General features: G+C 39.6%; 1 protein-coding gene across 1 annotated transcript in view; it reads left to right on the top strand.

The window, feature by feature from the left end:
* Positions 1-12,937: 12,937 nt before the first annotated feature.
* Positions 12,938-25,616, top strand: part of SLC27A6 (solute carrier family 27 member 6) — a 45,961-nt gene continuing 33,282 nt past the window's right edge. Inside the window, exons 1-4 of the mRNA XM_054178903.1 lie at positions 12,938-13,707; positions 21,399-21,605; positions 23,670-23,828; positions 24,879-25,003. Of these exons, the coding sequence (XP_054034878.1) occupies positions 13,194-13,707; positions 21,399-21,605; positions 23,670-23,828; positions 24,879-25,003 (1,005 nt within the window). The 5' untranslated portion in view covers positions 12,938-13,193. The remainder of the gene's footprint in view (positions 13,708-21,398; positions 21,606-23,669; positions 23,829-24,878; positions 25,004-25,616) is intronic.

Raw genomic sequence — 25,616 nt, 5'->3', positions numbered from 1 at the left:
TTCAGTCATAAGTGGAGCTGACTTCCTCATGTTCAGTTTCAGTGCTGTCAATACAGCAACACTTGAATTGACAGTGTGCTAGCCACAAAAATACAAAACAGGATTACCTCAGCATGTATTAGCCCTCCACTGACCACTCTAACACTCATCCTGTAAGGGGGTTGGTAACACTGTTGAGATGGAACTATGAAGCTGCAATTAGCCAACAGGCCACTTATTAAGTGGTTCAATACTGGTTACTAAATGCTCATTACAGTAAGTCTTTAAAAAAAAATGGCTACCACATGCAGAAATATCCTTGAAAATTATTTTCCCAACATTCTGGCGTGAAAGTAATGTTTTGCAACAAGATCATCCATACAGATATAAAAAGTTATTAAACTGCACACAGACAAAGTTTTTGGCAAGAAAATCCCTTTTAGAAACAAAAGCATAGTTATTTCCTCACATAATGCTGATTTTGTCTGTCTATACTTGTCTTGTTGTTACCACTTTCATTTTTTCCCCCCTTTATTACTATTTGAAGACACCTATGTATTTACCTCCCCATTATTAATATAACCACTTAATACCACAGACACACCCCAGGTAGTTGGAAAACAAGAAAATGGCCGATTTGTTTGAAATGTTCATCACTTACAGCTAAGAAACACTGTGAAATGACACATAAAAAATATTTCTATGCATGTAGTACTGACTACAACAAACAAACACAAAGTTAATGATAATGAACTATCTGGCTGACATTATTTGCTCCTCGTTAACTTCATGAGGTTTATCAGTGCAGGCGGTTGATAAGACAGAGCTCATCCACATTTCATACATTCAGTTACCTAAATGGACATAAAGGATTTATCTTTCTTAGAAAACTGAAGACATTAAGCTTTAACTGAAGTCAGACAGCAGCACTGCAGCTTCTTGGAACCTGTGAGAATCAAGCTCCAGTCCATGCCAAAATGGGCAAGTGTCACTAACTGGCTTTAATGGCCCGGACCAACAGTCACCTGGGATCGCCTTACATTCAACCAAAGGCTCTGAGAGATCTATTTAAGCTCAGACCTGGATGGACATTGCTGTCCTCTCTTAGCCCTACCTCTGGCATCATCTCCTGAATGGACTCTGTGAATGAACCCTGGACCTGATTAATCCATAGGCCTTGTCTGGAACTGCTCTATATTGAAGTAACCCAGACACTGGTGTGTCCAGGTGTAGTAGCAAATTTGTCTGGTCAGGGAGTGTATTTCTGCCTGTGTTGCAGGCACCCTCAGCACCTGTCGGCCTGACTTCAATGCCAGGCAAAATTGTGGAACAGCTCATCTTGAGTGCAATCACACAGCACTTCCAGGATGGCCAAGGCATCAGGCCCAGCCAGCATGTGATCAGGTGGCCTGCCTGGTGGATGTAGGGCAGGCTGTGGATGTAGTCTACCTGGACTTCAGCAAGGCCTTTGACACCCTCCCCCACAGCAAACTCCTGGCCAAGCTGTCAGCCCATGGCTTGGATGGGAGCACACTGCAATGGGTTAGGAACTGGCTGGAGGCCCGAGCCCAGAGAGTGGTGGTGAATGGTGCCACATCCATCTGGCAGCCAGTCACTAGTGGTGTGCCCCAGGGATCAGTGCTGGGCCCCATCCTGTTCAATATCTTTATTGATGATCTGAATTAGGAGATTGAGTCCATCATCAGTAAGTTTGCAGATGACACCAAGCTGGGGGCCAGGTGTTGATCTGTTAGAGGATAGGAAAGCTCTGCACATGAACCTTGACAGGCTGCACAGATGGGCAGAGTCCAATGGCATGAGATTTAACACATCTTAGTGCTGGGTTGTACACATTGGCCAAAGAACTCCATGCACTGCTACAGGCTGGGGTCAGAGTGGCTGGAGAGCAGCCAGGCAGAGAGGGACCTGCGTATACTGGTTCACAGTAGGCTGAACATGAGCCAGCAGTGTGCCCAGGTGGCCAAGAAGGCCAATGGCATCCTGGTCTTGATCAAGAATAGTGTGGCCAGCAGGAGCAGGGAAGTCATTGTTCCCCTGTACTCAGCACTGGTTAGGCCACACCTTGAGTACTGGGTCCAGAGAAGGGCAATGAGGCTGGTGAGAGGTCTCGAGCAAAAGCCCTATGAGGAGAGGCTGAGAGAGCTGGAGTCACCTGAAGGTAGCTTGAGGTAGCCTAGAGAAGAGGAGGCTCAGAGGAGACCTTATTGCTGTCTACAACTACCTATAGGGAGGTTGTAGCTAGGTCGGGGTTGGTCTCTTCTCCCAGGCAACCAGCAACCAGAACAAGAGGACAGAATCTCAAGCTGCACCGGGGAGGTTTAGGCTGGATGTTAGGAAGAAGTTCTTGACAGAGAGTGATTGCCCATTGGAATGGGCTGCCTGGGGAGGTGGTGGAGTCACCGTCACTGGACATGTTTAGGAGGAGACTGCATGAGGCACCTGGTGCCATGGTTTAGTTGATTAGATGGTGTTGGGTAATAGGTTGGACTTGATGATCTCGAAGATCTTTTCCAACCTGGTTAATTCTATTCTATTCTATTCTATTCTATTCTATTCTATTCTATTCTATTCTATTCTATTCTATTCTATTCTATTCTATTCTATTCTATTCTATTCTATTCTACTCTACTCTACTCTACTCTACTCTACTCTACTCTATTCTAACTCAATACAGAAGATGTAGCACAAAACCAATTTGCTTCAAAATTTCATTTTCAGAATTCAAAATTAATAGCCCAAATGTGTGTAAAGAAGTACATCTGACTCTTACACACCTAAAACTCTCTTCTCCCTCACCTACTGTAAGTTGGCTTAGGCTTTCAAGAGAGCTGTTCCCCCTCTTCATTTCCATACAATATAAAATGAGCATGTGAGAACAAAAATAAGAAAACTAGCAGAAGTTTTTGCTTCTGAATTGAAAGAAATCTGGATTTTGGCACATAGCTCAATGACACCAGATGACAAAGTATTTCTGAATGTGGTGTTTCATACAGAAGATGCATTTTTTTCAAAACAATGACAGAATCAGAAACTGGTACAAGTCCAGGGAAGTACTGCTAGCAAAAAGAGGCAACAGTAACAAATTGTTATATCAGCTAACATTGGTAATATTATCTTCAGAGTGTTCTGGTAAAATTTCTAATGCAAGCAAAGTGCAAAATAACAAAAGCACAAATAAAGGATGAATTTTCTCTGGCATACTGTTTAACTCTGTGATGGAAACATGAAAGCTCAGAAAACAGAGGCATGTTGAAAATTATCTTGGGCTTGCCTCAAGGCATGGAAGGCAAACACCCTGTTCTAATCCTTTGAAGGATGATTCCAACAGCCCTTTCACCTAGAAATGCAACAGCATAATTAAAAGGTTGAATAATTCTAGCTGGTAGCTGTTGTGACTAGACATGGTGGTGAATAGAGTTAAATCCAGTTGCTTGCCATTAACAAATGGTGTTCCCCAGGGCTCAGGATTCGGGCCAGTTCTCTTGAATATATCAAGGATCTGGACAAGGGAACTGAGTGCACCCTTGGTAAATTTCCAGATAATAGGAAACTGTGGAAGTGCTGATCTGCTTGAGGGTAGGATGGCCCTGCAAAGAGATCTGGACAGGCTGGATCAATGGGCCAAGGCCAGTTGTATGTGATTCAACAAGGTCAACTTCTGGGTCCTGCACATGGGTCACAACAACCCCATGCACAAGCCACAGACTTGAAAAAGCCTGGAAAGATGCATGGCAGAGAAAGACCTGGGGGTGTTGATTGACAACCAGCTAGCTGAACATGAGCCAGCAATATGCTCAGGTGGCCAGGAATGCCAAGAGCATCCTGGTCCACATTAGGAATAGTGTGACCAGCAGGAGCAAGTAAGTGATCTCACCCCTGTGTTCAGTTTTGTGCCACTCATTACAAGAGGGACATTGAGTTGCTGGAGCAGGTCCTGGGAAGGGCAACAAAGCTGGTGAAGGGCCTGGAGAATAGGTCTTACGAAGAGTGGCTCAGAGAACGGGGATTGCTTAGTCTGGAGGAGGCTGAGGGGAGACCTCATTGATATCTCCAAATACCTGAAAGGTGGTTGTAGTGAGGTGAGGGTTGATCTCTTCTGTCTAGTATCATGTGATAGGATGAGAGGAAATGGCCTGAGATTGTGCTAAGGGACATTTAGATTTTTTTTATTAGGAAAAAATTTCTTTATGGAAGAGTGGTCAGGCATTGGAATGAAACTGTCCAGGGAGGTGGTGGTGTCAATGTCTCTGGAGGCATTCAGGTGTGGACATGGCAGTTCAGGACATGGTTTAATGGCCATGGTGGTATTAGATTGATGATCTTGGAGGTCTTTTCCAACAAGAAAAATTCTATGATTCTATGAAATACAGGGTTCGTCATTTTCTTTTAAATGAATTTTGGTCTCCCTAACACTCATTCACAAAGCAGAAGCAAACAGAAAGGAAATGTTAGGCACCTACCTCAGAGATGATTTCTTAGAGTCAGTTTGTCATATTTACTCATTGTTGCAGTTTTGTTCAAGGTCTTTATGCCTCAGATATGCTCCACAGTATTTTGACACAGGCAAACATGTCAGAAAACTTCTCTGATGAATACTGGAAGACTTTCTGCCAGAGTCCTATGTTATCCTATTCCAAGACAAGAGAAATCCAGATATTATGCTCTGCATTAGTAGTCTAGAAAACAATTATAAGAATAATCAAAAATTAAGGCATATAATACCTTTCAAATCACCCACAATTTCATTAAGTTAAACTAGTAGTTAATAAAATATTTATTGTGGTGGGTTGAAATTACCCCCCCAACATAAAATTGCTAGACCAGCTCAGTTGAAAGCAAATGAAGCTATATTTACATGCAAAACCACAACCTAAAATATGAAATGCAACGAATATGTACAAAATATACAGTATTTACATATATATACAATTTATAAAAAAACACAAGAAACACAAGAACCCTCCTGGACAAAACTAGGGGGTTACCAACAGCTTTCTCCTCTTCACCCCCCTGCCCCCCTGTACATGGGACAAGAGAAGAAAGGAGAAAAGCAGAGTTGCTTGTAAGTACTTAGCCACAACAAAGAAACACATCCAAGGTCGGCAAGTGAGCAGAAGCAGTAGCTAGTATTTGCCAGAGCAAAGGAAAACACAAAGAGAGAAAGTTAGTTTATACAACTAGCTTTATGTTAGTTTTTGTACCAATGGGATTATATAGACCTTATAATTACTTTCCTTTTGCATCCAATGCTAATTTATTTACATGATACCACTTTCTGTTCAAGATCTGTGCAAAATTCTCCTAGGCACAGCCTAAAACTACCACACTTATTTAAAGGATGTGAAAGCAATGTCACTTCACAAAAAGAAGTACGTTTCCTTCTCCATTTATTATACGTCCTGTCTGCGTTTTCCCCATTTTAAGGACAGTCTTCTCACATACCTCACACCTGAGACTGCACCAGAATATCCTTTCTAAATGATTTATATTCAGATTCAAATGTGCATCTGACTCTTACATAAGAAGTGCTTTTGATCTTTCTCTATATATGTTAAGCATCCACAAGAGTCAAAGTAAGGTAGGCATCCCAGGGCCATTGTGCTGTATTTGACTAGCATGGCAGGAGCTGTGTAAAGAGTAAAACTGGCTTGAGTGTACTAGAATAAAACATATATTTCCATATATTTCCATATAATTATTATATTTAATCTCACATGTATAAAAAAATAAATTTTAAATAAATTGTAAAGAAAAATAAAATAGAAGTCTCTATTTGCAGATCGCTATCAGTCCTTAATTCAGATCCCTTCCGGATGACTGAGACTGAACCCCAACTTTATTGTGGGGATCATGGGGATGCAAAAACTCAATATTGTGTGCTTATTTCATCAGCAGTCAACAGTTTATCAAGGATGGAGAAAATCCAAATATTTTAATTTGCTTCTCTGGGAGGTATGACTAAATTTTACTGCTGTAATAGATAGGAAATACATTAGTACTCCAGTATGGACCCACTTTATGAATTCAGGCAAAACTACAGATTTACCCACAGAGCTTACCCAAAGCAAAGTAACAGACAACAACACATTCTGAGGGGTTTTGATGGTCTGCTACATGAATAGTAAAGCTTTCTTTTAATAAAATTACATCTACCAGAGATGACATTTCTCTACATCCTTGAAAGGTTGTCCATAGTGTTGACATGCTGTAATGACTGACCTGAGACATGACATTTCATGTAATGTATTTTAAAAATATGTCTTCACAGAACTGTAGGGGGAAAAAAAGATCCCAAAACATAACTAAAATAATTTTTTCATGTATTATGGTTTTGAGTCCTAAATGTTTTCCAATAATCAAAAACTTCTATCATGTCCTGTCTCTGACACCACAACAACTTCAGTCGTTAACTCCTCAGGTTCCTGCAGAAATGCTGGTATGACCACACCACTCATTTCCTAAATCCCCGTGTGACATTATTAGTCAAGAACTATTCTAGGAATTTCTAATTCACCAGTTTGTGTTACACTCATTGTCCCATGCATGCAGAAAATTTTATCTTTAATTCTGATATTTATTTACTAATTAACATGAAATACAATTATAATTTTCTTTTGTGAGCTTTTCAAATCCTATGCCACACACTTTTAAAATATACTAATAAATGTGTATATATCTCCACTGGGTAAAAAGCTGAAAACATAGCAAAAACACTGAGTGAATTTAGTTTTCCTACCTTATAGATACAAATACCTATAGCTAAATCCAACCTCAGAAAAATACTCAGTATGTCTGATAACTTTTACGGGTTGCATTTTTCACCATTCCTCCTTGAGCATCATACAAAGCGTGAGTCCTCATGTCTTAATTGATAGTTGGTTGAGTAACACCAAATGAAGAATCTAAGAGGAGACTGTCTTAAATTCTAAGGTATATAGCTTAGGGAAAATGTAAGTGATTAATCGAGCACCACACAAGAATTCTGGCACAGGCAGGGGTCACATCCAGTAACTGCTTTATCTGAATTTTGTGACTCTTTCACTGTCTCCTGAAATATCTTTCCTCAGTTTATCTGTTTTTATAACACATGAGAAAATTACTGAAAAATAACTCATACACTATAGACATTTCCTTTCTTCCTTGGGAGGACAAGGACTAAATTGATGTTCAGTTTAGAAAGAAACTTGAATAACTAATACAATGAATTTGTATAATTTCTCTGCACAGTTGAGAGGAACAAAGCCAGTTAGAGATCACAAACCCACAATTTTCTTTTGAAACTGTATTAGAGTATCAGAGGCTTCATCATTTCTATTCTTTGGGAGTAGCCTCACTGCTAACACCTAAAACTCTTCCACTCTGTTGTCATGACCAACGTTTTTGTGATATGCTAGTCATTAGTCACCTTAGTAAATGCAATCTCCTGCTCACAGCATAGAACATTTAAAATACATCTCTGTCATCTACAGGCCAGGCTGTATTTACTTTTCTTCTGAACTACATCAATCGCCTGTTATCTATTGCTTTTACTTTAAATCTCATCAGTATGCCCAAAGCTTGTCGGATCTGATGGGCTGAAGTTTCCCCAAGAGCATTAACTTTGTCAGACCAATTCAGTTAGTAGCAAATGAAGCTGTATTTACAAGCAAAATCTACACTCTACAATAGAATGCAATGAATATGTACAAAATAGACAGTATTTACAATATTATACGGACATTTACAATTGGCAAACAACACGAAAATCCCCCTGGTCAGAGACCAGGGAAGCCATTCCACTGCCCCCTCCCACTGTCCCACAAGAGAGAGAGAAGCAGAGAGAAAGCAGTGGGTTAGACTTAACTAAACAACTTCAGCCAAGGCCAGCCAACAAGCATGTTAATCTCTCCTGAGCAAAGCAAAACAACAGAGATCAGATTTATGTGATTTATGTGATTTATGTTTTTCTACTTTTCTGCTCAAAATCTGTAATTAAATTTTAAAGGCATAGCCTAAAGCCACCACATCAGCGATCTGAATCTTTGCATATTTAGTTCTCATTTCTTGTTACATCTACATTACACAACAGAAAGCCTCCCCTTCTGCATTCTTTTTGCCATCTGTAGGCAATTCTTGCAAGCAAGCAAATCTTTTAACCTCCCTCTATCTTCTTTCAAATCAACACATAACTACACATGCCTCTTAAAATTTACAGTCTATTTATTATTTATATTCATTGGTATAGCATTTAACAATGTCAAACTCTAGTCAACCCAATAGCTGTACAGTAGGGTTTTTTTTACATTACTTTTACCACAAGTTAGTGTTGCATTTGATTTTTTTAATTTTATTTTTTTAATTAAACCACTGGCCAGTTAAGCTACCTTCACCAAAGAAAATCAAGTCACAATTCTATCTCCTCACAAAATGCCTTTCTGGAATAAGTGCTGCTCACCAGCTGAAGTACTGAACATTCCTGTCCTCCTGTGAAGGTACAGTTACATAGGGTACAACACACAGATACCTTCACTAAACCTTACATGCACAGAAAACTACCATATCAATAAAAAACTATCAGCCTGGTGCCACTATTGCCTATAAAAAGCCATTTAATCCATTTGTAATCTAGTTTTGCACTATTTAATTTGCTTGACTTTGCTTCCAATGATGTCCAGACTGCACACATAAAAGAAAGCAGTGCTTGTATATTTGTAATCTAACCAAACCTCAGTCTTGGTGGTAAAACAGAAAGTAACAGTTCTAGGGCCAGCTGAGAACACAACCGAGCTCTTCAACAATCTGTTCTCCTCCATTCCTTTGAGGCAAAGCCAAATGAGCGCCTAGATTAAAAACTTTGTGACAAAAACTAGTTAAACTCACAGTTTTGAGCTAAACTGATTGGTTCTGCAATTGGAGATGTCAAAGACCATGCATGATTTAACATAGTTTGACTATGCAACAACATTCAAGGAGAGATGTCTCAGTAGCATGGAGCATTCTTAGTACTGAAAAGCACTGTAAGAGGCTGTTGTCTGCCACTTCTCAAAATGTTGCTGCCTCAGGCCACCTTTTCCCTTGATCCACTCATTTGACTCACAGTGCATATGGGAACACAGGAAAGACAGATCATATTATTCCCAGGGATTTAAGGCAAGGAAAAAGAAAGGGCATGAAGCTGAGCTTTGGCTTGAGTCAAACAGACAGAATTAAATTTCTATTACTCCTGTGTTCCTCAGTTTCAAGCACAGAAAAACAAATGACACAAAGTGAGTTTTTCCTGTTAAGATTAGTGGACGACTAGTACAAAATCTACCTTCAAAATCTCTGGTTGAACCAAGTCTTCTCTCTTGACAGTATAATACCAATGTTCCAACTGCATGATGTGGAATATGTGCCAAAACACTTGAGAAATTGACAATCTATTGTTTCTGTAGTCATTTTTTCAAACATTGAGGAAGCCAGTGTGCACTCTGATTTAGAGTGCTTTACAAGTTTTTGATCTTGTAGAACAGAAATCTGCATCACATTTATGTAGAAGGAAAAGTCTTCTTATAATAACACTGTAATTTGATCAATCTCTTCGCAGCATTTGAGTCTCCTGCGTTATTAGTTCCTTGTTTTCCTACCACCTATTAGATAACAGACGAGCAATGGTATGTGTGACATTCTGCAACCTTGCCCTCATCCTCTTCTGAGGAAAGGTCACATTTGTCCCTTAATGAGTCATTTGTGCTGTGGTTTAAGCAGAGTATGGGCCTTCTGGCTTTGCCAGAAGCAATACATTCCTCAATTTGATTGCCTGGAAACTGTGGTCTTCATTGTGAGTACAGATCATCCTTTCAGTTCACTAGCAGCTGTTGCTTCCTCACTCATAACATTTCCATTTACACTTCATTGATACCAATTTGCTTGCTTTTGTCACAAGGTTAAGGAGATCCTCAGAGGATGACTTAGGCTGAACAGAGGAAGGAGCTGAAAAGTTTCTTACTGAGGTGACCTGGGTTAGCTAAGAAACCCACCGAAGTCAGACAAAGGAAGATTCGCAGGAAAAATCCTGCAGTTCAAAGGAAGTTTGAAGCCGTGTAAGGAGGACTCTGTAGTGGCCAGACACTAGTGGTTTTCCCTAGAGCTCAGGATTTGGGCCAGTTGTAATATCTTTATCAATGGTCTGGATTAGGCAATTGAGTGCACCCTAAGTAAGTCTGCAGATGATACACCAAATTGGGTGGGAGTGTTGATCTGCTCGAGTGTAAGAAGGCTCTGCAGAGATCTGGACAGGCTGGATCAATGGGCTAAGGTCAGCTGTATGAGGTTTGACAAGGCCAAGTGCCCAGTCCTGCACTTGGGTCACAACAACCCCATGCAATACAGGCAGAATAACTGGAATGTTGCCTGGTGGAAAAGGAACTGGTGGTGCTGGCTGACAGCTAGCTGAACATAAGCCAACTATGTGCTCAGGTGGCCAAGAAGGCCAAAAGCATCCTGGCCTTGATCAAGAATAGAGTGGCCATCAGGAGTAGGTAAGTGGTCTTGCCCCTGCACTCAGCACTGGTGAGGCTGCATCTTGAATATTGTTTTCAGTTTGGGGGCTTTTGGGGCCCTCATTACAATAAGGACATTCAGCTGCTCGAGTGTGCCCAGGGAAGTGCAACAATGTCAGAAGGGTCTTATGAAGAACACTTGAAGGAACTGGGATTGTTTAGTATGGAGAAGACTGAGAGGAGACCTCACTGATCTCTCCAAATACCTGGAAGGAGGTTGTAGTGAGATGCGGGTTGGTCTCTTCAGTATCAGGTGATAGGATGAGAGGAACTGCCCTGAAATTGTGCCAGGGGAAGTTTAGGTTGGATAATAGGAAAAAATTATCTATGAAAAGAGTCATCAGGCATGAGAACAGGCTACCCATGGAGGTAATGCAGTCACCATCCCTGGAGGTGTGGACATGGCACTTCAGGATGTGGTTTAATGGCCACAGGGGCATTAGGCCAATGTTTGGACCTGACATTCTAAGAGGTCTTTCCCAACCAAAACTATTCTATAATTCTATGATTCTAAGCTGTAGACTGGTAGCAAACAAGAATGGCTGGTGTTTTAGCAGAACTGGAGACAGGGCCTATGGTCTCAATTCAGGCTGGATGAAAGGGATATTAGAAAAGTGTTTTAGGAGAAGCAAGCTTGTCAAGCTTGTATACTCTGAGTGTGGAAGTACAAGCAGCTGGCAGAGCAGAAGAGCACAAAATGTAAGTTGTAGTCTTGATGTTGTAAGGGAGTATTCTAGGAAGAACTAAATGACAATTTGCTTTTACTTTTCAGTCTTTACTACTCTGTTTAGGTTTTCTAATTAGCACTTGCAATTGACAGCCTCAGGAAGAAATCTACCATATTCTTTCCAATATGGGATTCCCTCCATGCTAGTCATTCAATTTAAGATGAGCCTGGAATAAGCATCCTCTCCTATATAAATTTCCTCTTTGCCCTGAGAAGGAAGACATCCCTTACTGATTTCAAAGAGCGCAAACAACACAGCTAGCTGGCTTGGTATCTGACGACAAAGGAGAAAAGGGCTATCCTGTCAGCTTTCAGGTCTTACTTATCTCGAAATTATGACATACCTTTTGGGGGAGGAAAGGGATTTTAATATCAATTGCCAATGAGAAGTATATTCCTGCAGATATTGCAATAACACTTTGGAGCACTAGCCCAGTATATAAGGGAAACAAAAGGATGGGGTGAGGAACATGATAGGAAGCTAGATTATTGTGGTGTATTGGCAATAAGCAGACAGAAGACTATGTGCAGTAAATTACCAGTACTTGTGGTCTTAAAAGTTCAGAAAATTCCTAACTATTCAAAAGCACATTCATACTCTATAAAAAAATGCATTTATTATAGGCTACAGTTTTCAGTAAGTACCTTCTGGTTTTGTTACAGTGCACCAAGAGTCACGTATTCAGTCTGTGGCCAACACAAGGGGAGAAGATCTGTCACTGATAGAACAACCTTGGCTGCTCACAGTTCACGTAACTCCAGACTTGTCTGCACTAAAATAAAAGAACACCATGTTATGCATCTCGCCATGGACACCAGCAGTGGATGCCTTTGGATGGCTGGAAGCTGTGAGTGTTTTGAAGTATTTTGAAGTATTTGGGGTAACCAGTCTCAACAGTAATGGGATCAGCACCATGCCCAACTGTGGCTGCTCCATGCCAATGGCATCCCTTCAGCTTGACATTTCCATGATACACAAACCCATGGCCTTGGTTCAGTATCCAGTTTCCAGTTGGACTGAACATGTTTTGCAGGTATTGCCCAGACACAGGCTAGTTGCAGCGCTGGTCTCCACAGTCTAAAACTGGTCCTTTGGCCCGGGTAGCATGCAAGAGTGGCCTGGGCCCCCAAGGTTGACAGGGCCTGTATGCCAGTTACTTCCTGACGCATCAGCACGGAGCCGATCCATAGGGGCCCACGGCCAAAACGACCTATCGGGGTGGACCACTACAAGCAACGAGGGAACAGCCCGGGATGGGGCACCTGCCCGTCGTGGGGCACTTGCCCGGCGTGGGGCACCTGCCCGGCGTGGGGCACCTGCCCGCCTCGGCGCGTCCACCTGCCTCCCAGAACCCTAGGCCTCTGCGCTAGCCCTGCTGCCGCCAGCCACGGCTCGGGCCATCTTGGGGCGAGGCTTCCGGCCCACGGCCGCCGTCTTACCCAGGAGCCAACCTCCCGGGCTACTGCCGCCGGGGGCGGAAGGAGGCAGCTGATCGCGCCTTATACAACCGGCTCAAGAAGCAGCCGCCTCCGCCCGGCCAGCAATCGGTGCTGTCCTTGAGTCCCGGGTTGGGGGGCGGGGGGGCAGTAGGTGGGTAGGCGCCGGTGGTGAGTGCAGGAGCTTCCGGCCTGCCTGCCATCGCCTCCCGCCGGGGCGTGCCGTCCTGCAGGTGCGGGGCTCGCCGCAGCAGGGGGAGGCTAAGGCGGGTGGGCGGCTCCGGGCGGCGGGACGAGGTGTGCGGCTGGCGGTGGCTGTGGACTGTTTGGCTTCCCCAGTCCTGCTGCCGGCTGACAGGGAATTGGTGCGGGCTCCCCGGGGTGGCGGCGCACCAATCTGGAGGAGAGGGCGGGAAAAGCTTTAGCTCTTACCAACTTTCTCCTCAGACTCCGTGCCCTGCCTGGCTGCTCTCTGAGCCCCGTGCGTCAAGCCGCCTGGCTGGCGGGAAATGAGTAGCTGGGACGACCTTTATCCACTCCCAATGCCGCCCTCCTGGGTACCGGGCGCTGCCGCCGGGATTGTTTCCTTGCACTTCATCCAGAAACTCTTCTTCCCTTACTTCTGGGTTGACCTGAGATACCTGCTGAAAGTACTGGTGTATGGGCTGAGAGTGGAGATGTACCGGCTGCAAGGGAGGATTGTCACCGTCCTGGACAAGTTTGTGAAGCTGGCTGAGAATCAGCCGCACAAGCCGTTCCTCATCTACGAAGGGAAGGTGCACACCTACCGGGATGTGGACAGGAGGAGTAACAGAGTAGCGCAGGTCTTCCTACACCACGGGGTTCTGAAGAAGGGCGACACCGTGGCCTTGCTGATGAGCAACGAACCAGACTTCATCCATGTGTGGTTTGGACTTGCCAAGCTGGGCTGCGTGGTGGCTTTCCTCAACTTTAATGTCCGCGCCAAATCTCTCCTGCACTGTGTCAGTAGCTGTGACCCCAAGATGCTGGTTGTGGGAGCAGGTATAGTATATGGCTGATACATACATCCAAAGCTTTTAATGTCGCTTCTGCCCTGTGTATACCTTTCTAGCTCTTTCATTTAAAGTCTGGCTGTCAGATGTTTACAGAAAGAAAGGAACCTAGGACTGGAAGGGGATTCGAGAGATCAAAAAGTTTAAGCCTCTCAGGCAGAATCAAAGGTATCCATGCTTTGGGGACATCCATTTAACTTTTTCTTTAAAAATGCGCATTTCAGGAAAGTTTATCATCCAAGTACAGCTTGCTCCAACCGTTTACTTGCTTTCCTAATTACTTAATGTATCTCAGAAAATATTTAAATGATCCGTTAAAAAAAAAATTGCATTCCTTTTAGAATAGTAAATTTCAATCTGAAGTCATCTGCCTTATTCTCCAGTATTCTATCGTGATCAAACCACTGCAAACTACTGAGCTTAAGCTCAGACTACAACCTCTGCTGTACAACTCTTCAGAGGTATGGTACTCACCCAGGGACTAAAATTGAGAGGCTGTTTTGGTTTGGTTTTTTGCACATGTAGCGCATAGGAGTTTGATTTGTAATAGCCACTTGTATTGTAAAAGAAATTGCTGAGTTTGTATAGGAGATAATTGTGTTGTGTAAGCTTTTAGAGTATTGCATTTTTATTATGCGCTTGAAAAGAATTAAAAAATCGTGTAGACATACCATGCATTGTATATTCAAATTAGACTTCAATTATTAGAGATGTATAAACTGAAGACCTCTACAATATAAACTTGCCTTAGTATTTATTATCAAGGGCAAACGAAACAGCAATGCTGATAGATCATGCAGAACCTTGTCATGTGGTTGGAGAAGGATCTTTCAAAATATTAAAAATTAAAGTTGTCCTGCCTCTCCAATAGTAATACAAAGTGAACACGTTGTGAGGTTTTGCATCTGTGATACCTAAATGATGTCATTTCCTCTGATACTGCAAATTTGTGTTTTCAAATATGTGCTTAAGATTTTTCCTTAGCATATTTTTTAATTTTAACTGTTGTCATTGTGATTGTGTGCAGTATGCTAGTTTAATAATGTTTGGTAATTAAAACAAGCTAATGAAACAAAATATCAACTTAAATGTAATCTCCGAACATATGATAACAATGCTTCTGAAGTAAGAGGTTTTGTTTTGCCTTAATTAAAAAAAAAAAGTCTTATTTAACACTCTCTCATGTATATATACTTTGGAGTCTATGAATTGAGGAATGGAATTAATGTTTAGGGGGTTCTTGCTCATTGACTGTGGTGAAGGAAAACTGTGGGTCAAACCTTATATTTAAGAGCAGCCTTTATCAATTTTAAAGGACAACTAATGAATTAAAAAGCAGGAACAGGATGTGTGTTTCTCCACTCTTAAAATTTGTTACCAGCAGCTGATAGTGACTAGTTAACTGCCTTGTTCTAGGAACCACCTTCTACTCACAGAAAACCTATGTGCTGATGAATACCAAGAAATTAGCCTCTGAACTGCTTTTTATGTGTTGGTTATCTTGTTTACTTACGGATTTTAGTCTCAGCATTGTTGTCAGGCCCTTGAGCCTGCAAGGCTTCATAGTATTTTCCTGCAGGAGTTAGAAACAATCATCTGTATCTATGAAACAAGTTGAAGTGCTGTTGTGCCTTTTTGATTGGCTATGCCATATGGAAAAGTAGCTTATCCAGAGGAATTCAGGTTTCATAACTAAATGTTCACATACAGTTAGGTGACTGTGTGGACTAACTCATACCACTCTTGAAACAAAAAGATAAATATAATTATTATACACAATAATTTCCCCCTATAGTATATAAAAATTGTAGTGCAGTACTTGACACTGAAGTTACACAGTCATGCAATTCTCAGATATCTTTTAAACATATTTTCTTCTAGTATTAATGTAATTTTCAAGGTATTCTTCCTTATTAGTAGGCATGACTTAAACTTTCTTGCATGTTTTGCTCTTGTGGCACCATTTTCCACAGGATTGTGCATAGCTTGCACATAGTAATATATTTTTCCCAAAAATGTTTATAATCAACCTGTGGTCCAATAGCTATCGTATCCATAGTTAGGTAGCATGTTTGGGTTTTGTTTGTTTGTTTTAATTAGAGACTAATATCTAATGATTTAGTTTTAAAAAATATATGGGCTGTTCACTATCCACAAACAAATATAGACTTGACTTAGCAATTCCACTTCTTCTACCAGTTACAAAAGTATGTTTTCAACATATTTATGATCTCCAATCTTGTTCTTGTCTGCAGAGCAGTAGAAATCACCCCCTTAATAATTTGACCATTAACTGTGTCTATTCAGCAAGACCATATCCACTCTTGAAATGCCTGTTTGTAATGGCACATTAAATCAGGAACCTGCATTCAAATCCACTCAATGGTTTTTTTTCTGCTGAGGGGCACCATTCATCTTCTGCTGATATCTGGAATGCCTCCTACATTTAATTGTTTATTGCTGTATCTTTCCTGATCAGAATGGTGGCATAGCTTTCCTGGGCATGGGATGATTGTGTTTTGCAGCTTCTTTTGGGACATCTTGTCATTTTTCCAAAATGCTTTTAGTTTTTATGCAAGGTTTTCGTACCTCTATCAAAATAGGGTGGGTACTGTTAATGGGTTGATATTCTTTCATGCTACCTCTTGCAAGGTCTCTTATTTGTGGCATTTGTACTCTTCAGTTTTGTTTGGTACCATGCATATTTTTCTGAGGCTGTGATTTGGTAACCCAGCCCAATTAGTATCATCTTTTCTTAGGCACTGGCAGTCAGACTTCTGTCTGACATGTCTCTGATATTTTGATTGCTTTTTCTAACTTTAGATGGAATTGTCCAATAGTAGTTATGTTTTGAACATTTGTTTTTTACTTCTAAATTCTATGTACTCTCTGTAATTATTATTCCTAAGCATCAGATATGTTGTAATAACATAAGATTTTCTCCCTATTATTGGTTTCCTGTATGAAATGGCTATCTCCTACAAGTCGATTTTTCTTCTATGGCAGCAATGTTCTTTTAATTCATTCAGCACAATCTAGTAACTCGGGGTTTTTTTCTGTCTCATGCAACTGCAGGCTGTAAATAGATTCTCTGATTTTTTTTTTTTTAGCATTTAGACTTTGTAGCCAAACTGCTTTTCAGTATTTCCACTTGTCTTTTTTCTAGGGAGAGAGTTTTTGTTTTAGGTTCTTTCATTCATCTGCTCTGTTGCCAGAGCAGTTAGCTTTTGGGTTGATTTGTTACATAACATTCTCACACTTCCATTCCCAGAAGCACTGTCTGCTACCACTCCCATTCTGTGGAATGTTTCTTGGAAGGGATTCAAAAGTTGGAATTAAAACTGTTTTTTATAAAATGACACTTAACTAACATGTAAGTAAACAAAAACCTTGAAAACCAAAGCAGCATTATGCCCTTGTCACTATCAGACTACCAGCATTAGCTTACTCTAAAAGCAATCTGAACTATTTAAAAGGTTACTCCATTTATTAACATATTTTGCCACCCTTTGTTAATTTGAAAACTACTCACCAGAAAGGTACACACTAAATTTGCCAGCGCATTTGTAGCGTGTTGCTACTCAGAAGATTTTGGCTCTTAGCAGGATATCCCAGATTGCCATCACAACTTGTGATGTCGAGATTCAACAGTGAAAGGATTGCATTATATAACTCCATGAGACTGGTTTACATCAATCCTGACATCAAAGCCTATTCAAGGAGTATACATACTGCATGGACTACTTGTTCTACATGGGCCTGCTTGAGCAAGGGTGTTAGACCTCAGTGACCTCCAGAGATCTCTGCCAACCACAGCCATTTTGTGATTCTGCAGTTCTGCACAGAATTACATCTCCAAGCAATGCAAATACACCATTTCCTTGGCCAGGATTCCTTACTCTTCAGGTACCAGGAGTGCCTTCTGGTGCTACTCAGTGTTTCCTGTCCTTCTTACCGTCTAAGCTCAGAAGCAGGGTTTATACTGGTGGGACTGAAGTTCAGACAGAAGTGTGTCAAAATCCTGGATAGAGTATGCAAAGTCATTTTGGTATTTGTGAATTAAGGTCGTATGGTATTATGTACAAGTAGCAGTATCATCTCTCATATGTTATTCAACACAGCCATCTTACTATTTGGAATTAAAAGCTCTCTAGACCTAAACATTTTGGACAAGGAAACCATAGAAAATCTGCAGAACACATGCTTATTTGCTTTATTAGATGCTGTATTTCCTTGATCACTTGCCTTACTTACTTTGTGTCTCTGTCCCAGATGGCATTTGAGTTGGCAGTGCCCAACTGTGATTCCCAAGCCAGTCTCTGTTCTACTACCTCTACTGCCTTAAGTGGCATTTCAAGATACCAGTACTGATGCTGAGCCATAACCATCTTGTAATTCCTGTTTGTATTACAGAGAGAAAGTGCTGAGTGTAAGGAGTCACTTGAGGAATCAGGTACAAATAACAATTATTTTCTGAGGCCAGGCAGTGTGGGGAAGAGTTTGAACTTTCCATACCTTACTGAGCACATCAAAGTTATGTAAGAACCATTTCATACAATTTGCCTTCCAAGTAACTTTCTGTTCAGTACAAGTTGATCTCAATCTGATGTATCCCTTTCAGCAGTGTAGGACTGTGTCCTTGCCAACAGGCTGCATTGTTTCTTTGCTGGAAAATGGCATAAAAAACTTTCTGTGCAACTTGAAGCTCAGGACAGTAGCTCAAGCAAAACATATTTTTCATGGTTTCTCTGGAGATATAACTGAGTTATGTATTCATGTAAGTTTAACGTAATAGTTTCACAAAGTTTTTGTTGAATATTGAAGTTCTTTAAAAACAAGAGAGGGGAAAGAAGGCAATAAAAGAGGAGAAGCATATTTATCTTGAACAATTCAACACTTCCCCCCCCCACCCTGGCAGAAGCCACATAGTGAATATTCATATAAAACCTATGTAAATAATGTGCACACTGCTGTTGACTGCATTACCAAAATTTAGATAAGCAGTCATTTCTTCCAAAACAAATAAACTAAAACTTGAATATGCTTTCATAAAGTAAAAAGCAAACAAGTACTTAAGAGAAACCACAAGGTTAATTAGCTAAACTGTTTAACCACATTCCCTTATGGTAAAGTACAAATACCAGCTACCTCTAGAAGTCATCAAATTACAGTTTCTCCAAGAGGGCTCTTTGTTCTTCACAGACAGGCAAGACAGTATGTAAAGACCAGTGAGCCCTACACAATGTCTGGCACAGAAGTTCTTTGTTGATGGAACAGAACGTTAGCTGACTATCCTCAGAATTATTCCATGGAAATATGTTAGTACAACTGAGAGTTATCTTCAAACACCCTGTGCTTCTGTGCATTCCAAACGTAATTTTCAGTTTCTAGCACTTTGAATACTGTTGTAAATTGCCCTTTCTTATTGAGGCTATCACTTACTGTTTCTGCTATCACTTTCTGTTCTTTGCTATCTAACTAGAAACTTATTTCAAGATAATATATAACTACAAACTTTTCACATATTGTTCCAAGTACAAGATCCTTAGCACAGAAGAAAAATTCTATTGTATAATCGGTTTGTAGTTCAATAGTTGTCCAAAAGCCAAGCAAGCCTCTGTGCAACAACAAAACCCACAGGTTTTGACTGTTATAGAGAAACAGTAAAGTGTGTATGTTTAATTTGAAGATTGTTCTTTAAATTAGAGTAAATGTTTTTGTCTGCTAAAAGGGATCTGTGCCCTCTTGTTATTCTTAAACAATAGCCTCTGTAGAGTTGAAATTAATAGTTTGCATCTTTCATCCTCTAAAGAAAAGAAAGGGGCAAAAAGAGGTGACAGATTTGCACTTCATGCTACTCAAACACGGAAAACTTCATGCATATCTTATCTAGAATTTATGAATACAAAAAACTCATACTGTTGTGGTTTCATATTTATTACTTGAAAAGCATTCCCTAATTGTATAATATGACAGCAAACCAGACTTAAGATGACAATGAATCATGGCTTTCATTGCATCGCGTTTCCTGCACTTAACACTGTTGTTTTTAAACATTGTTTTTCAGTCACTTTTTTTCATTCTTTTGCTATATGTTGTGGAAGGGGAATGTACTCCAATGAGTACATTGCAGGAGGCTATCTATCTTCTAGATTTTTGTAATTATTTGAGTGATTCCTTCCTGAAATCAGTACAAGGAAGCTAGAACACAAAAATGTTAGTGTTGCACTCCACCCGATCTATTTACTAACCATTCATAAAATAGGTAGCATTTACACTCTGTAGTTTTATAAAACGTGTATTTACTTGGTGACAGTAAGCTGTACTTGTTACGGGGATAGAGTAATTCATTACAATATATACAGCAATCTGTCATCACAAAAGTAGTTTTCTGAAAGAATAAAAATCTTCAGTTATTTCAATGTAAAATTTATGCAAGAAGGTTCTGTTAATGATATTTGTATTTAATTTTGCAATGAGCTTGGGGATGGCATCAGGATTATGGCCGTGGCTGTACCTCGTTATGAGATTCAGGGTGTGAGTCATGTAAACTTCATTTGTTTATTCATCTAGAAAAACAGATGAATTTTATACACACGGGGATATTCACAAAAATAATTGCATAGGATGATATCCAGAAAAGCACTTAAGTGTAAATGAGTCATTAAGTATATGAATAGCTCTATTGAAATCAGTATTATTCCAATTCTTGAGAATTTTCTTGGATCAGAACTTAAATGTCTGTGCAGTGTTCTGAGAACGTGACAGATTGTAAAACTCCTTAGAAATATAAACATAAATACCAAGTATATTACTTAAGGGTTGGCCTCCATTTATGTTATTTTTTTATTTTTGTTTAATCTGGGACTCTCTCTCATGGTTTCTTTCTTGATAAGACAGAAAAAATAGTAGTTATGCTGCTGGTTTTATTCTATAAAAATGGGTATGTGTTTATACTCAGGTAAAAGCCAGTAAAAGGAATGGTTTTCAGTGAATGAACATGTGACTATAAGAAAACGAAATTGTCTGATGTGCCTGAAATCAGATTATCTAAAACACTCAAAAGCACTACATAAGTAGTCACATGGTTGGCACTTTGGCAGTTTCTCAACAAGGCACGAGCTTTTGTTCTGTGAAATTCAGGTGCCTGCATACACAACATGTTTTTTCATTTGTATGTTTGTTTTTAAATCAGGCCCTTACGTGCTTTTGAAAAAAACCAACCAAACCTGTATGATGAGTGTTTGCTGTTGAAAGCACCCAGGGAAACCTGCACTTGGATTACCAGTTACTTGTATATTTGCCTTGTATCTTCAACAGATTTCTTAATTATGTTTTTGATTTTGAATCCTAACTACACCTCACTCTGATTTTAGAAATGACCAAGTGTTATACAAAATTACTTGATAAGCAGCAACTAGTAATCAAAACGCATTTTGCCTTGAGGGATACTTGACAATTGACCTTGTGGGGTGAGCAGTATTTTTATCATGTTATATCTTGTTTTCGGTGAATTTTCATTCTAGTTCCTAATTGTTTTATTGTCTCTATTTATGTCCATGGAGGTGGCTTTCAGCCCTCTTTCTATTATTAAGTAAAAGTTTTAGAGGAAAAATACTGTATTTGTTTTGTTTTGTGAAGACATAATGTAAGTAATTTCATTTTATGTTATTTTTTAAGATCTGCTTGGGTCTCTGGAAGAAATTCTTCCAAACCTCCAGAAAGACATAAGTGTTTGGACAATGACCAAAGAATGCACTTTTCCAAGTGTCCATACCCTTTTAGACAAAATAGAGGATGCGTCTGAAGACCCTGTTCCGGTTAGTCAACGCTCCGCCAACAACCTCAAATCGCCTGTTTTATATATATTTACTTCAGGAACAACAGGTACAGATCCACTAAAGAGTCTGTTCTTCAGCTTTCATCTAAAATCTCGATTTTCCAAAAGGCTATTCTTCTCATAGAGGAATATCAAATCTCTTAATCAGAAGTATTATGGTGGAAATGTCAGTGACTGTTTATATCCAGTGGCTTCTTTTTATTCCTGCTACATTGTGAAAATGCTGTGAGAAGCTTTTCAGCCTTAATGGTTCACAGCTAAGGTGTTTATAAAATGTTTTACCTTTTTTTTTCCTCTTTTTTTTTTTTGCAATACTAATAAATATTGTTTTGCTAACACATGCAATTGCTTATTTAATATAGCTAACATCTCCAATTTCAAGAAAAATATTCAAACAAGCAAATAGACATTTGGTTTTCCTCATTAAGTCACGTTCTATGCAGGTCGCTGTAGATAGGAAATAGGATTAAGTTACTAGCCTTTTAGTTTAGAAACAGATGGCTGCATTTATTACCAGATTACCAGTGCTTCAACAGCTAAGAAGCTAAGACTTTAAAAAAACTGATCACTGGCATGAAAAGCACCATAATGTTGTTAAGATAAGCAGATTGGCATTCTGATTCAGCTGAATGCAACAGTTTTAGTCACAAGAAGATTTAAAATTGAGATCTGTTTTATGGCTTTGTTCATTCATACAAATAATTTGTTTGCCTTGGGTTCTAGCAAAAAATTAGGAAATAAAAATGTCAGTCTAGAAACAAAATTAGGAAGTATAAGTACTATCAAGAGGTTAGGTGTGTTTGTAGTAATAGTAATATAAATGTGGTTGAGTTTGCTTGTTAAAAGTATGGAGGTTTTTAGTTACAAAAAAATACATTAAATTTTATGTATGTATCACATTAATCTATATTGAATGTCTTTTATGTACTGGATGACTAAAAGTGTAAGGTTTGTTTAGTCTGAACAGTATGGAATAACTATTTCTAATCTGAAGGATTTTCACACTTTTAGATAAAGCAAGAGCATAGTGTTGCTCCTAAAATCAATGACTGGTAAAATTAGTTAAAGCAAAACAAAAGAATAATCTTGCATGGTCTACAGTCAGCTTCTTGTAAGGGAAGACAGAAAAAAAATCAAGACTGTAGAGCACTTCTGGCTCCAAGTGGTTTTTTGGCAATGTAGGCTTGTTGCCTTTTCTCTTTAGTATGATGTTTGTTGAAATAGCTTTGAAGTGTAGCTATAATCTGCATATATGATACTTCCAGTAAACAAGTCTTCAAATGAATGTTAGCTTTGCTAGAAGAAAAAGTTTATGAACTATTAATTTTTTTAAAAAAATTTTTAGTTCTCTCTGTTCATCAGGACTCACCTGAAGTATGTGGGTGTAGGTGAGATCATAAATGAAGCAAGATCACATCATTTACTCAAAATAATGGGTACCAGAGTAGCAGCCCAAGAAGCTCTTGCATGTGACTGCATATTGCCGAACAGAAATGGTGTGCTGAATCTGAAGAAATTCATTAAGAAAACATAACTGGAGTGAACTTTTTGTTGGCCTTTTTTAAATTTTAAATTCTACATAGTCTTCATACTATTGTAAACCAAACTGTAAACTTGAACGTCTACATCATACATAACCACTTGCTACATGATCTACTTCATGTAGATCCCATGCCTTTCTTAGTTACATTACAGTCCCTATGACTCTTACATGAAAGAGATCTAGTGTGATACTTCTTCATGTTAAAATAAATTAATGTGTTCATTAAATGCTTTTTGGCCTTTTGTTGGTTCTGTGTAATTTGGTAGCTTGCTAACCACGGAGTTTCTTCATGTTTCCACCTATTTGAATTGACTTGACGTCAGCTTAAAATACTAGCAGACAAGGTTACAAGCCATTTTGTGTGTCTTTATGTGTGCAGAGCAAACATGCAGTACTGTACTGAACAGGCAGTTGTGTATTAATGGCCATCTAAACAGATGGATTAAAGTTTGGTTATGGAAGAAAGAATTGTTTATTTTACACTGTTAGAAACCTTAGACAAGAAAAAAATATTAAGTTGAGTTTTCTTTAAGAGAAGCATTATGCATGTTTTGTGTTTTCATCACAGGTCTTCCAAAGGCTGCAGTCATCAGTCACATGCAAGTTCTTAAAGGAGCTGCTGGACTATGGGCTTTTGGTGCTACTGCAGCAGACATCATTTATATTACTTTGCCTCTTTATCACAGTGCAGCATCTCTTCTTGGCATTGGTGGATGCATTGAATTGGGTATGGCTTGTTTCATTTGATTACAGTATTATTAGATAATTATGATTAAAATGTATAAAACACACTTAGGTTCACTGATTATTATACAAGTGTATGAAACACAGGTTCATTGCCATTATGGAAACTAATTATTGATTGAAATTAAATTAATAGTCTTTTCAGAATGGCTTTATAATTCTGTATTTTGGAGATGGGGGTGTTGTGATAGCAAAGAATCTCTTGCAAGCTGTAATTGTAGTACTACAGAAGAATTATACCTAGCTGTGTCACAACTGGTTTTGCTTTGTTTAATACTTAGGTTAAAAAAAGGAATTTGAAGACACAGATGATATTTTGGCAGTGTGTATAGTGCATTAGTATATGTACAGACTAATCATTGTATTGTGGCATGGAACTAAAATGTATTTTGATGAACTTAAAAGACTTGCAAATGAATTTATAGTTAACACTGAGTTTTGCCATGTATCATTATATGATCTATAGCTTTTTGCCCATTTAATTTGTGTGCTCTTTTGGCATGGAAAATAAAATATGTATTTTACTGAGACAATGTAGGTGTCCTCAGTGACTCTCTTATAAAATATTTATTTGGACCTTGATGTCAAATATTTCCTATTTCCTGAAGTATCAAGGCCAAGTTAGAGCAAGGGAGAGATCATTTGCTTATGGATTAATTCTGTCTGATTCTGCATTGATTAATAGCCTCTTTGTTGAAAAACGAGGTTTCAGTATTACTCAAATAATTTGCTAATTTTGGCTGACTTTTCTGGATATTTTCAGTTAAACTCTTTGGAATAATGTTACAATACCAGCAAAGAGAAGCTTTTAACAACTTATTTACTGTCTCACAATGGAGGCGACTGGTTCCATCTCCATTCTTTGTCTACCAGATACATACTTCTAATAAAACGGCTTAAACATTGTATGGTTATCTGAATGAGGCTGCTCTTGGTTTGTTTTCTGTTCTATTGTGTAGAAATACTGAACATACATAGATAAGCTGCCATGTAGACAAAATGCTTTATGTCCTTTTCTACTATTTCCATAAAGGTGCAACCTGTGTATTAAAAAAGAAGTTCTCAGCTAGTCAGTTTTGGAGTGACTGCAAAAAGTACAACGTGACTGTCATCCAGTACATTGGAGAACTTTGCCGTTACCTTTGCAACCAGCCAGTGGTAAGTAGAACCAAAATGGTGGCTATTTGTCTGTAAGTGATATGTACGTTTTATTGTTCTCAATGTGGTTATTATGTTAAGAGGGAAATAAAAATGTTCTGAGCCTACAGACCTGGGGGTACTGGTCGATGGTAGGCTGAACATGAGCCAGCAGTGTGCCCAGGCAGCCAAGAGGGCCAATAGCATCCTGGCCTGCATCAGGAACAGTGTGGCCAGCAGGAGCAGGGAGGTCATTCTGCCCCTGTACATTGCACTGGTTAGGCCGCACCTCGAGTACTGTGCCCTGTTCTGGGCCCCTCAGTTTAGGAAGGATGTTGACTTGCTGGAACGAGTCCAGAGAAGAGCAACACAGTTGGTGAGGGGCTTGGAACACAAGCCCTATGAGGAGAGGCTAAGGCAGCTGGGGTTGCTTAGCCTGGAGAGGAGGAGGCTCGGGGGTGACCGTATCACTCTCTACAACTACCTGAAGGGAGGTTGTAGACAAACGGATGTTGGTCTCTTCTCCTAGGCAGCCAGCACCAGAACAAGAGGACACAGTCTCAGGCTGTGCCAGGGGAGGTTTAGGCTGGAGGTTAGGAGGAAGTTTTACACAGAGAGAGTGATTGCTCGTTGG

Source organism: Dryobates pubescens, chromosome Z (genome assembly GCF_014839835.1).
Source record: "Dryobates pubescens isolate bDryPub1 chromosome Z, bDryPub1.pri, whole genome shotgun sequence".
Lineage (NCBI taxonomy): Eukaryota > Metazoa > Chordata > Aves > Piciformes > Picidae > Dryobates > Dryobates pubescens.
This window is presented reverse-complemented; position numbering and strand designations above follow the sequence as displayed.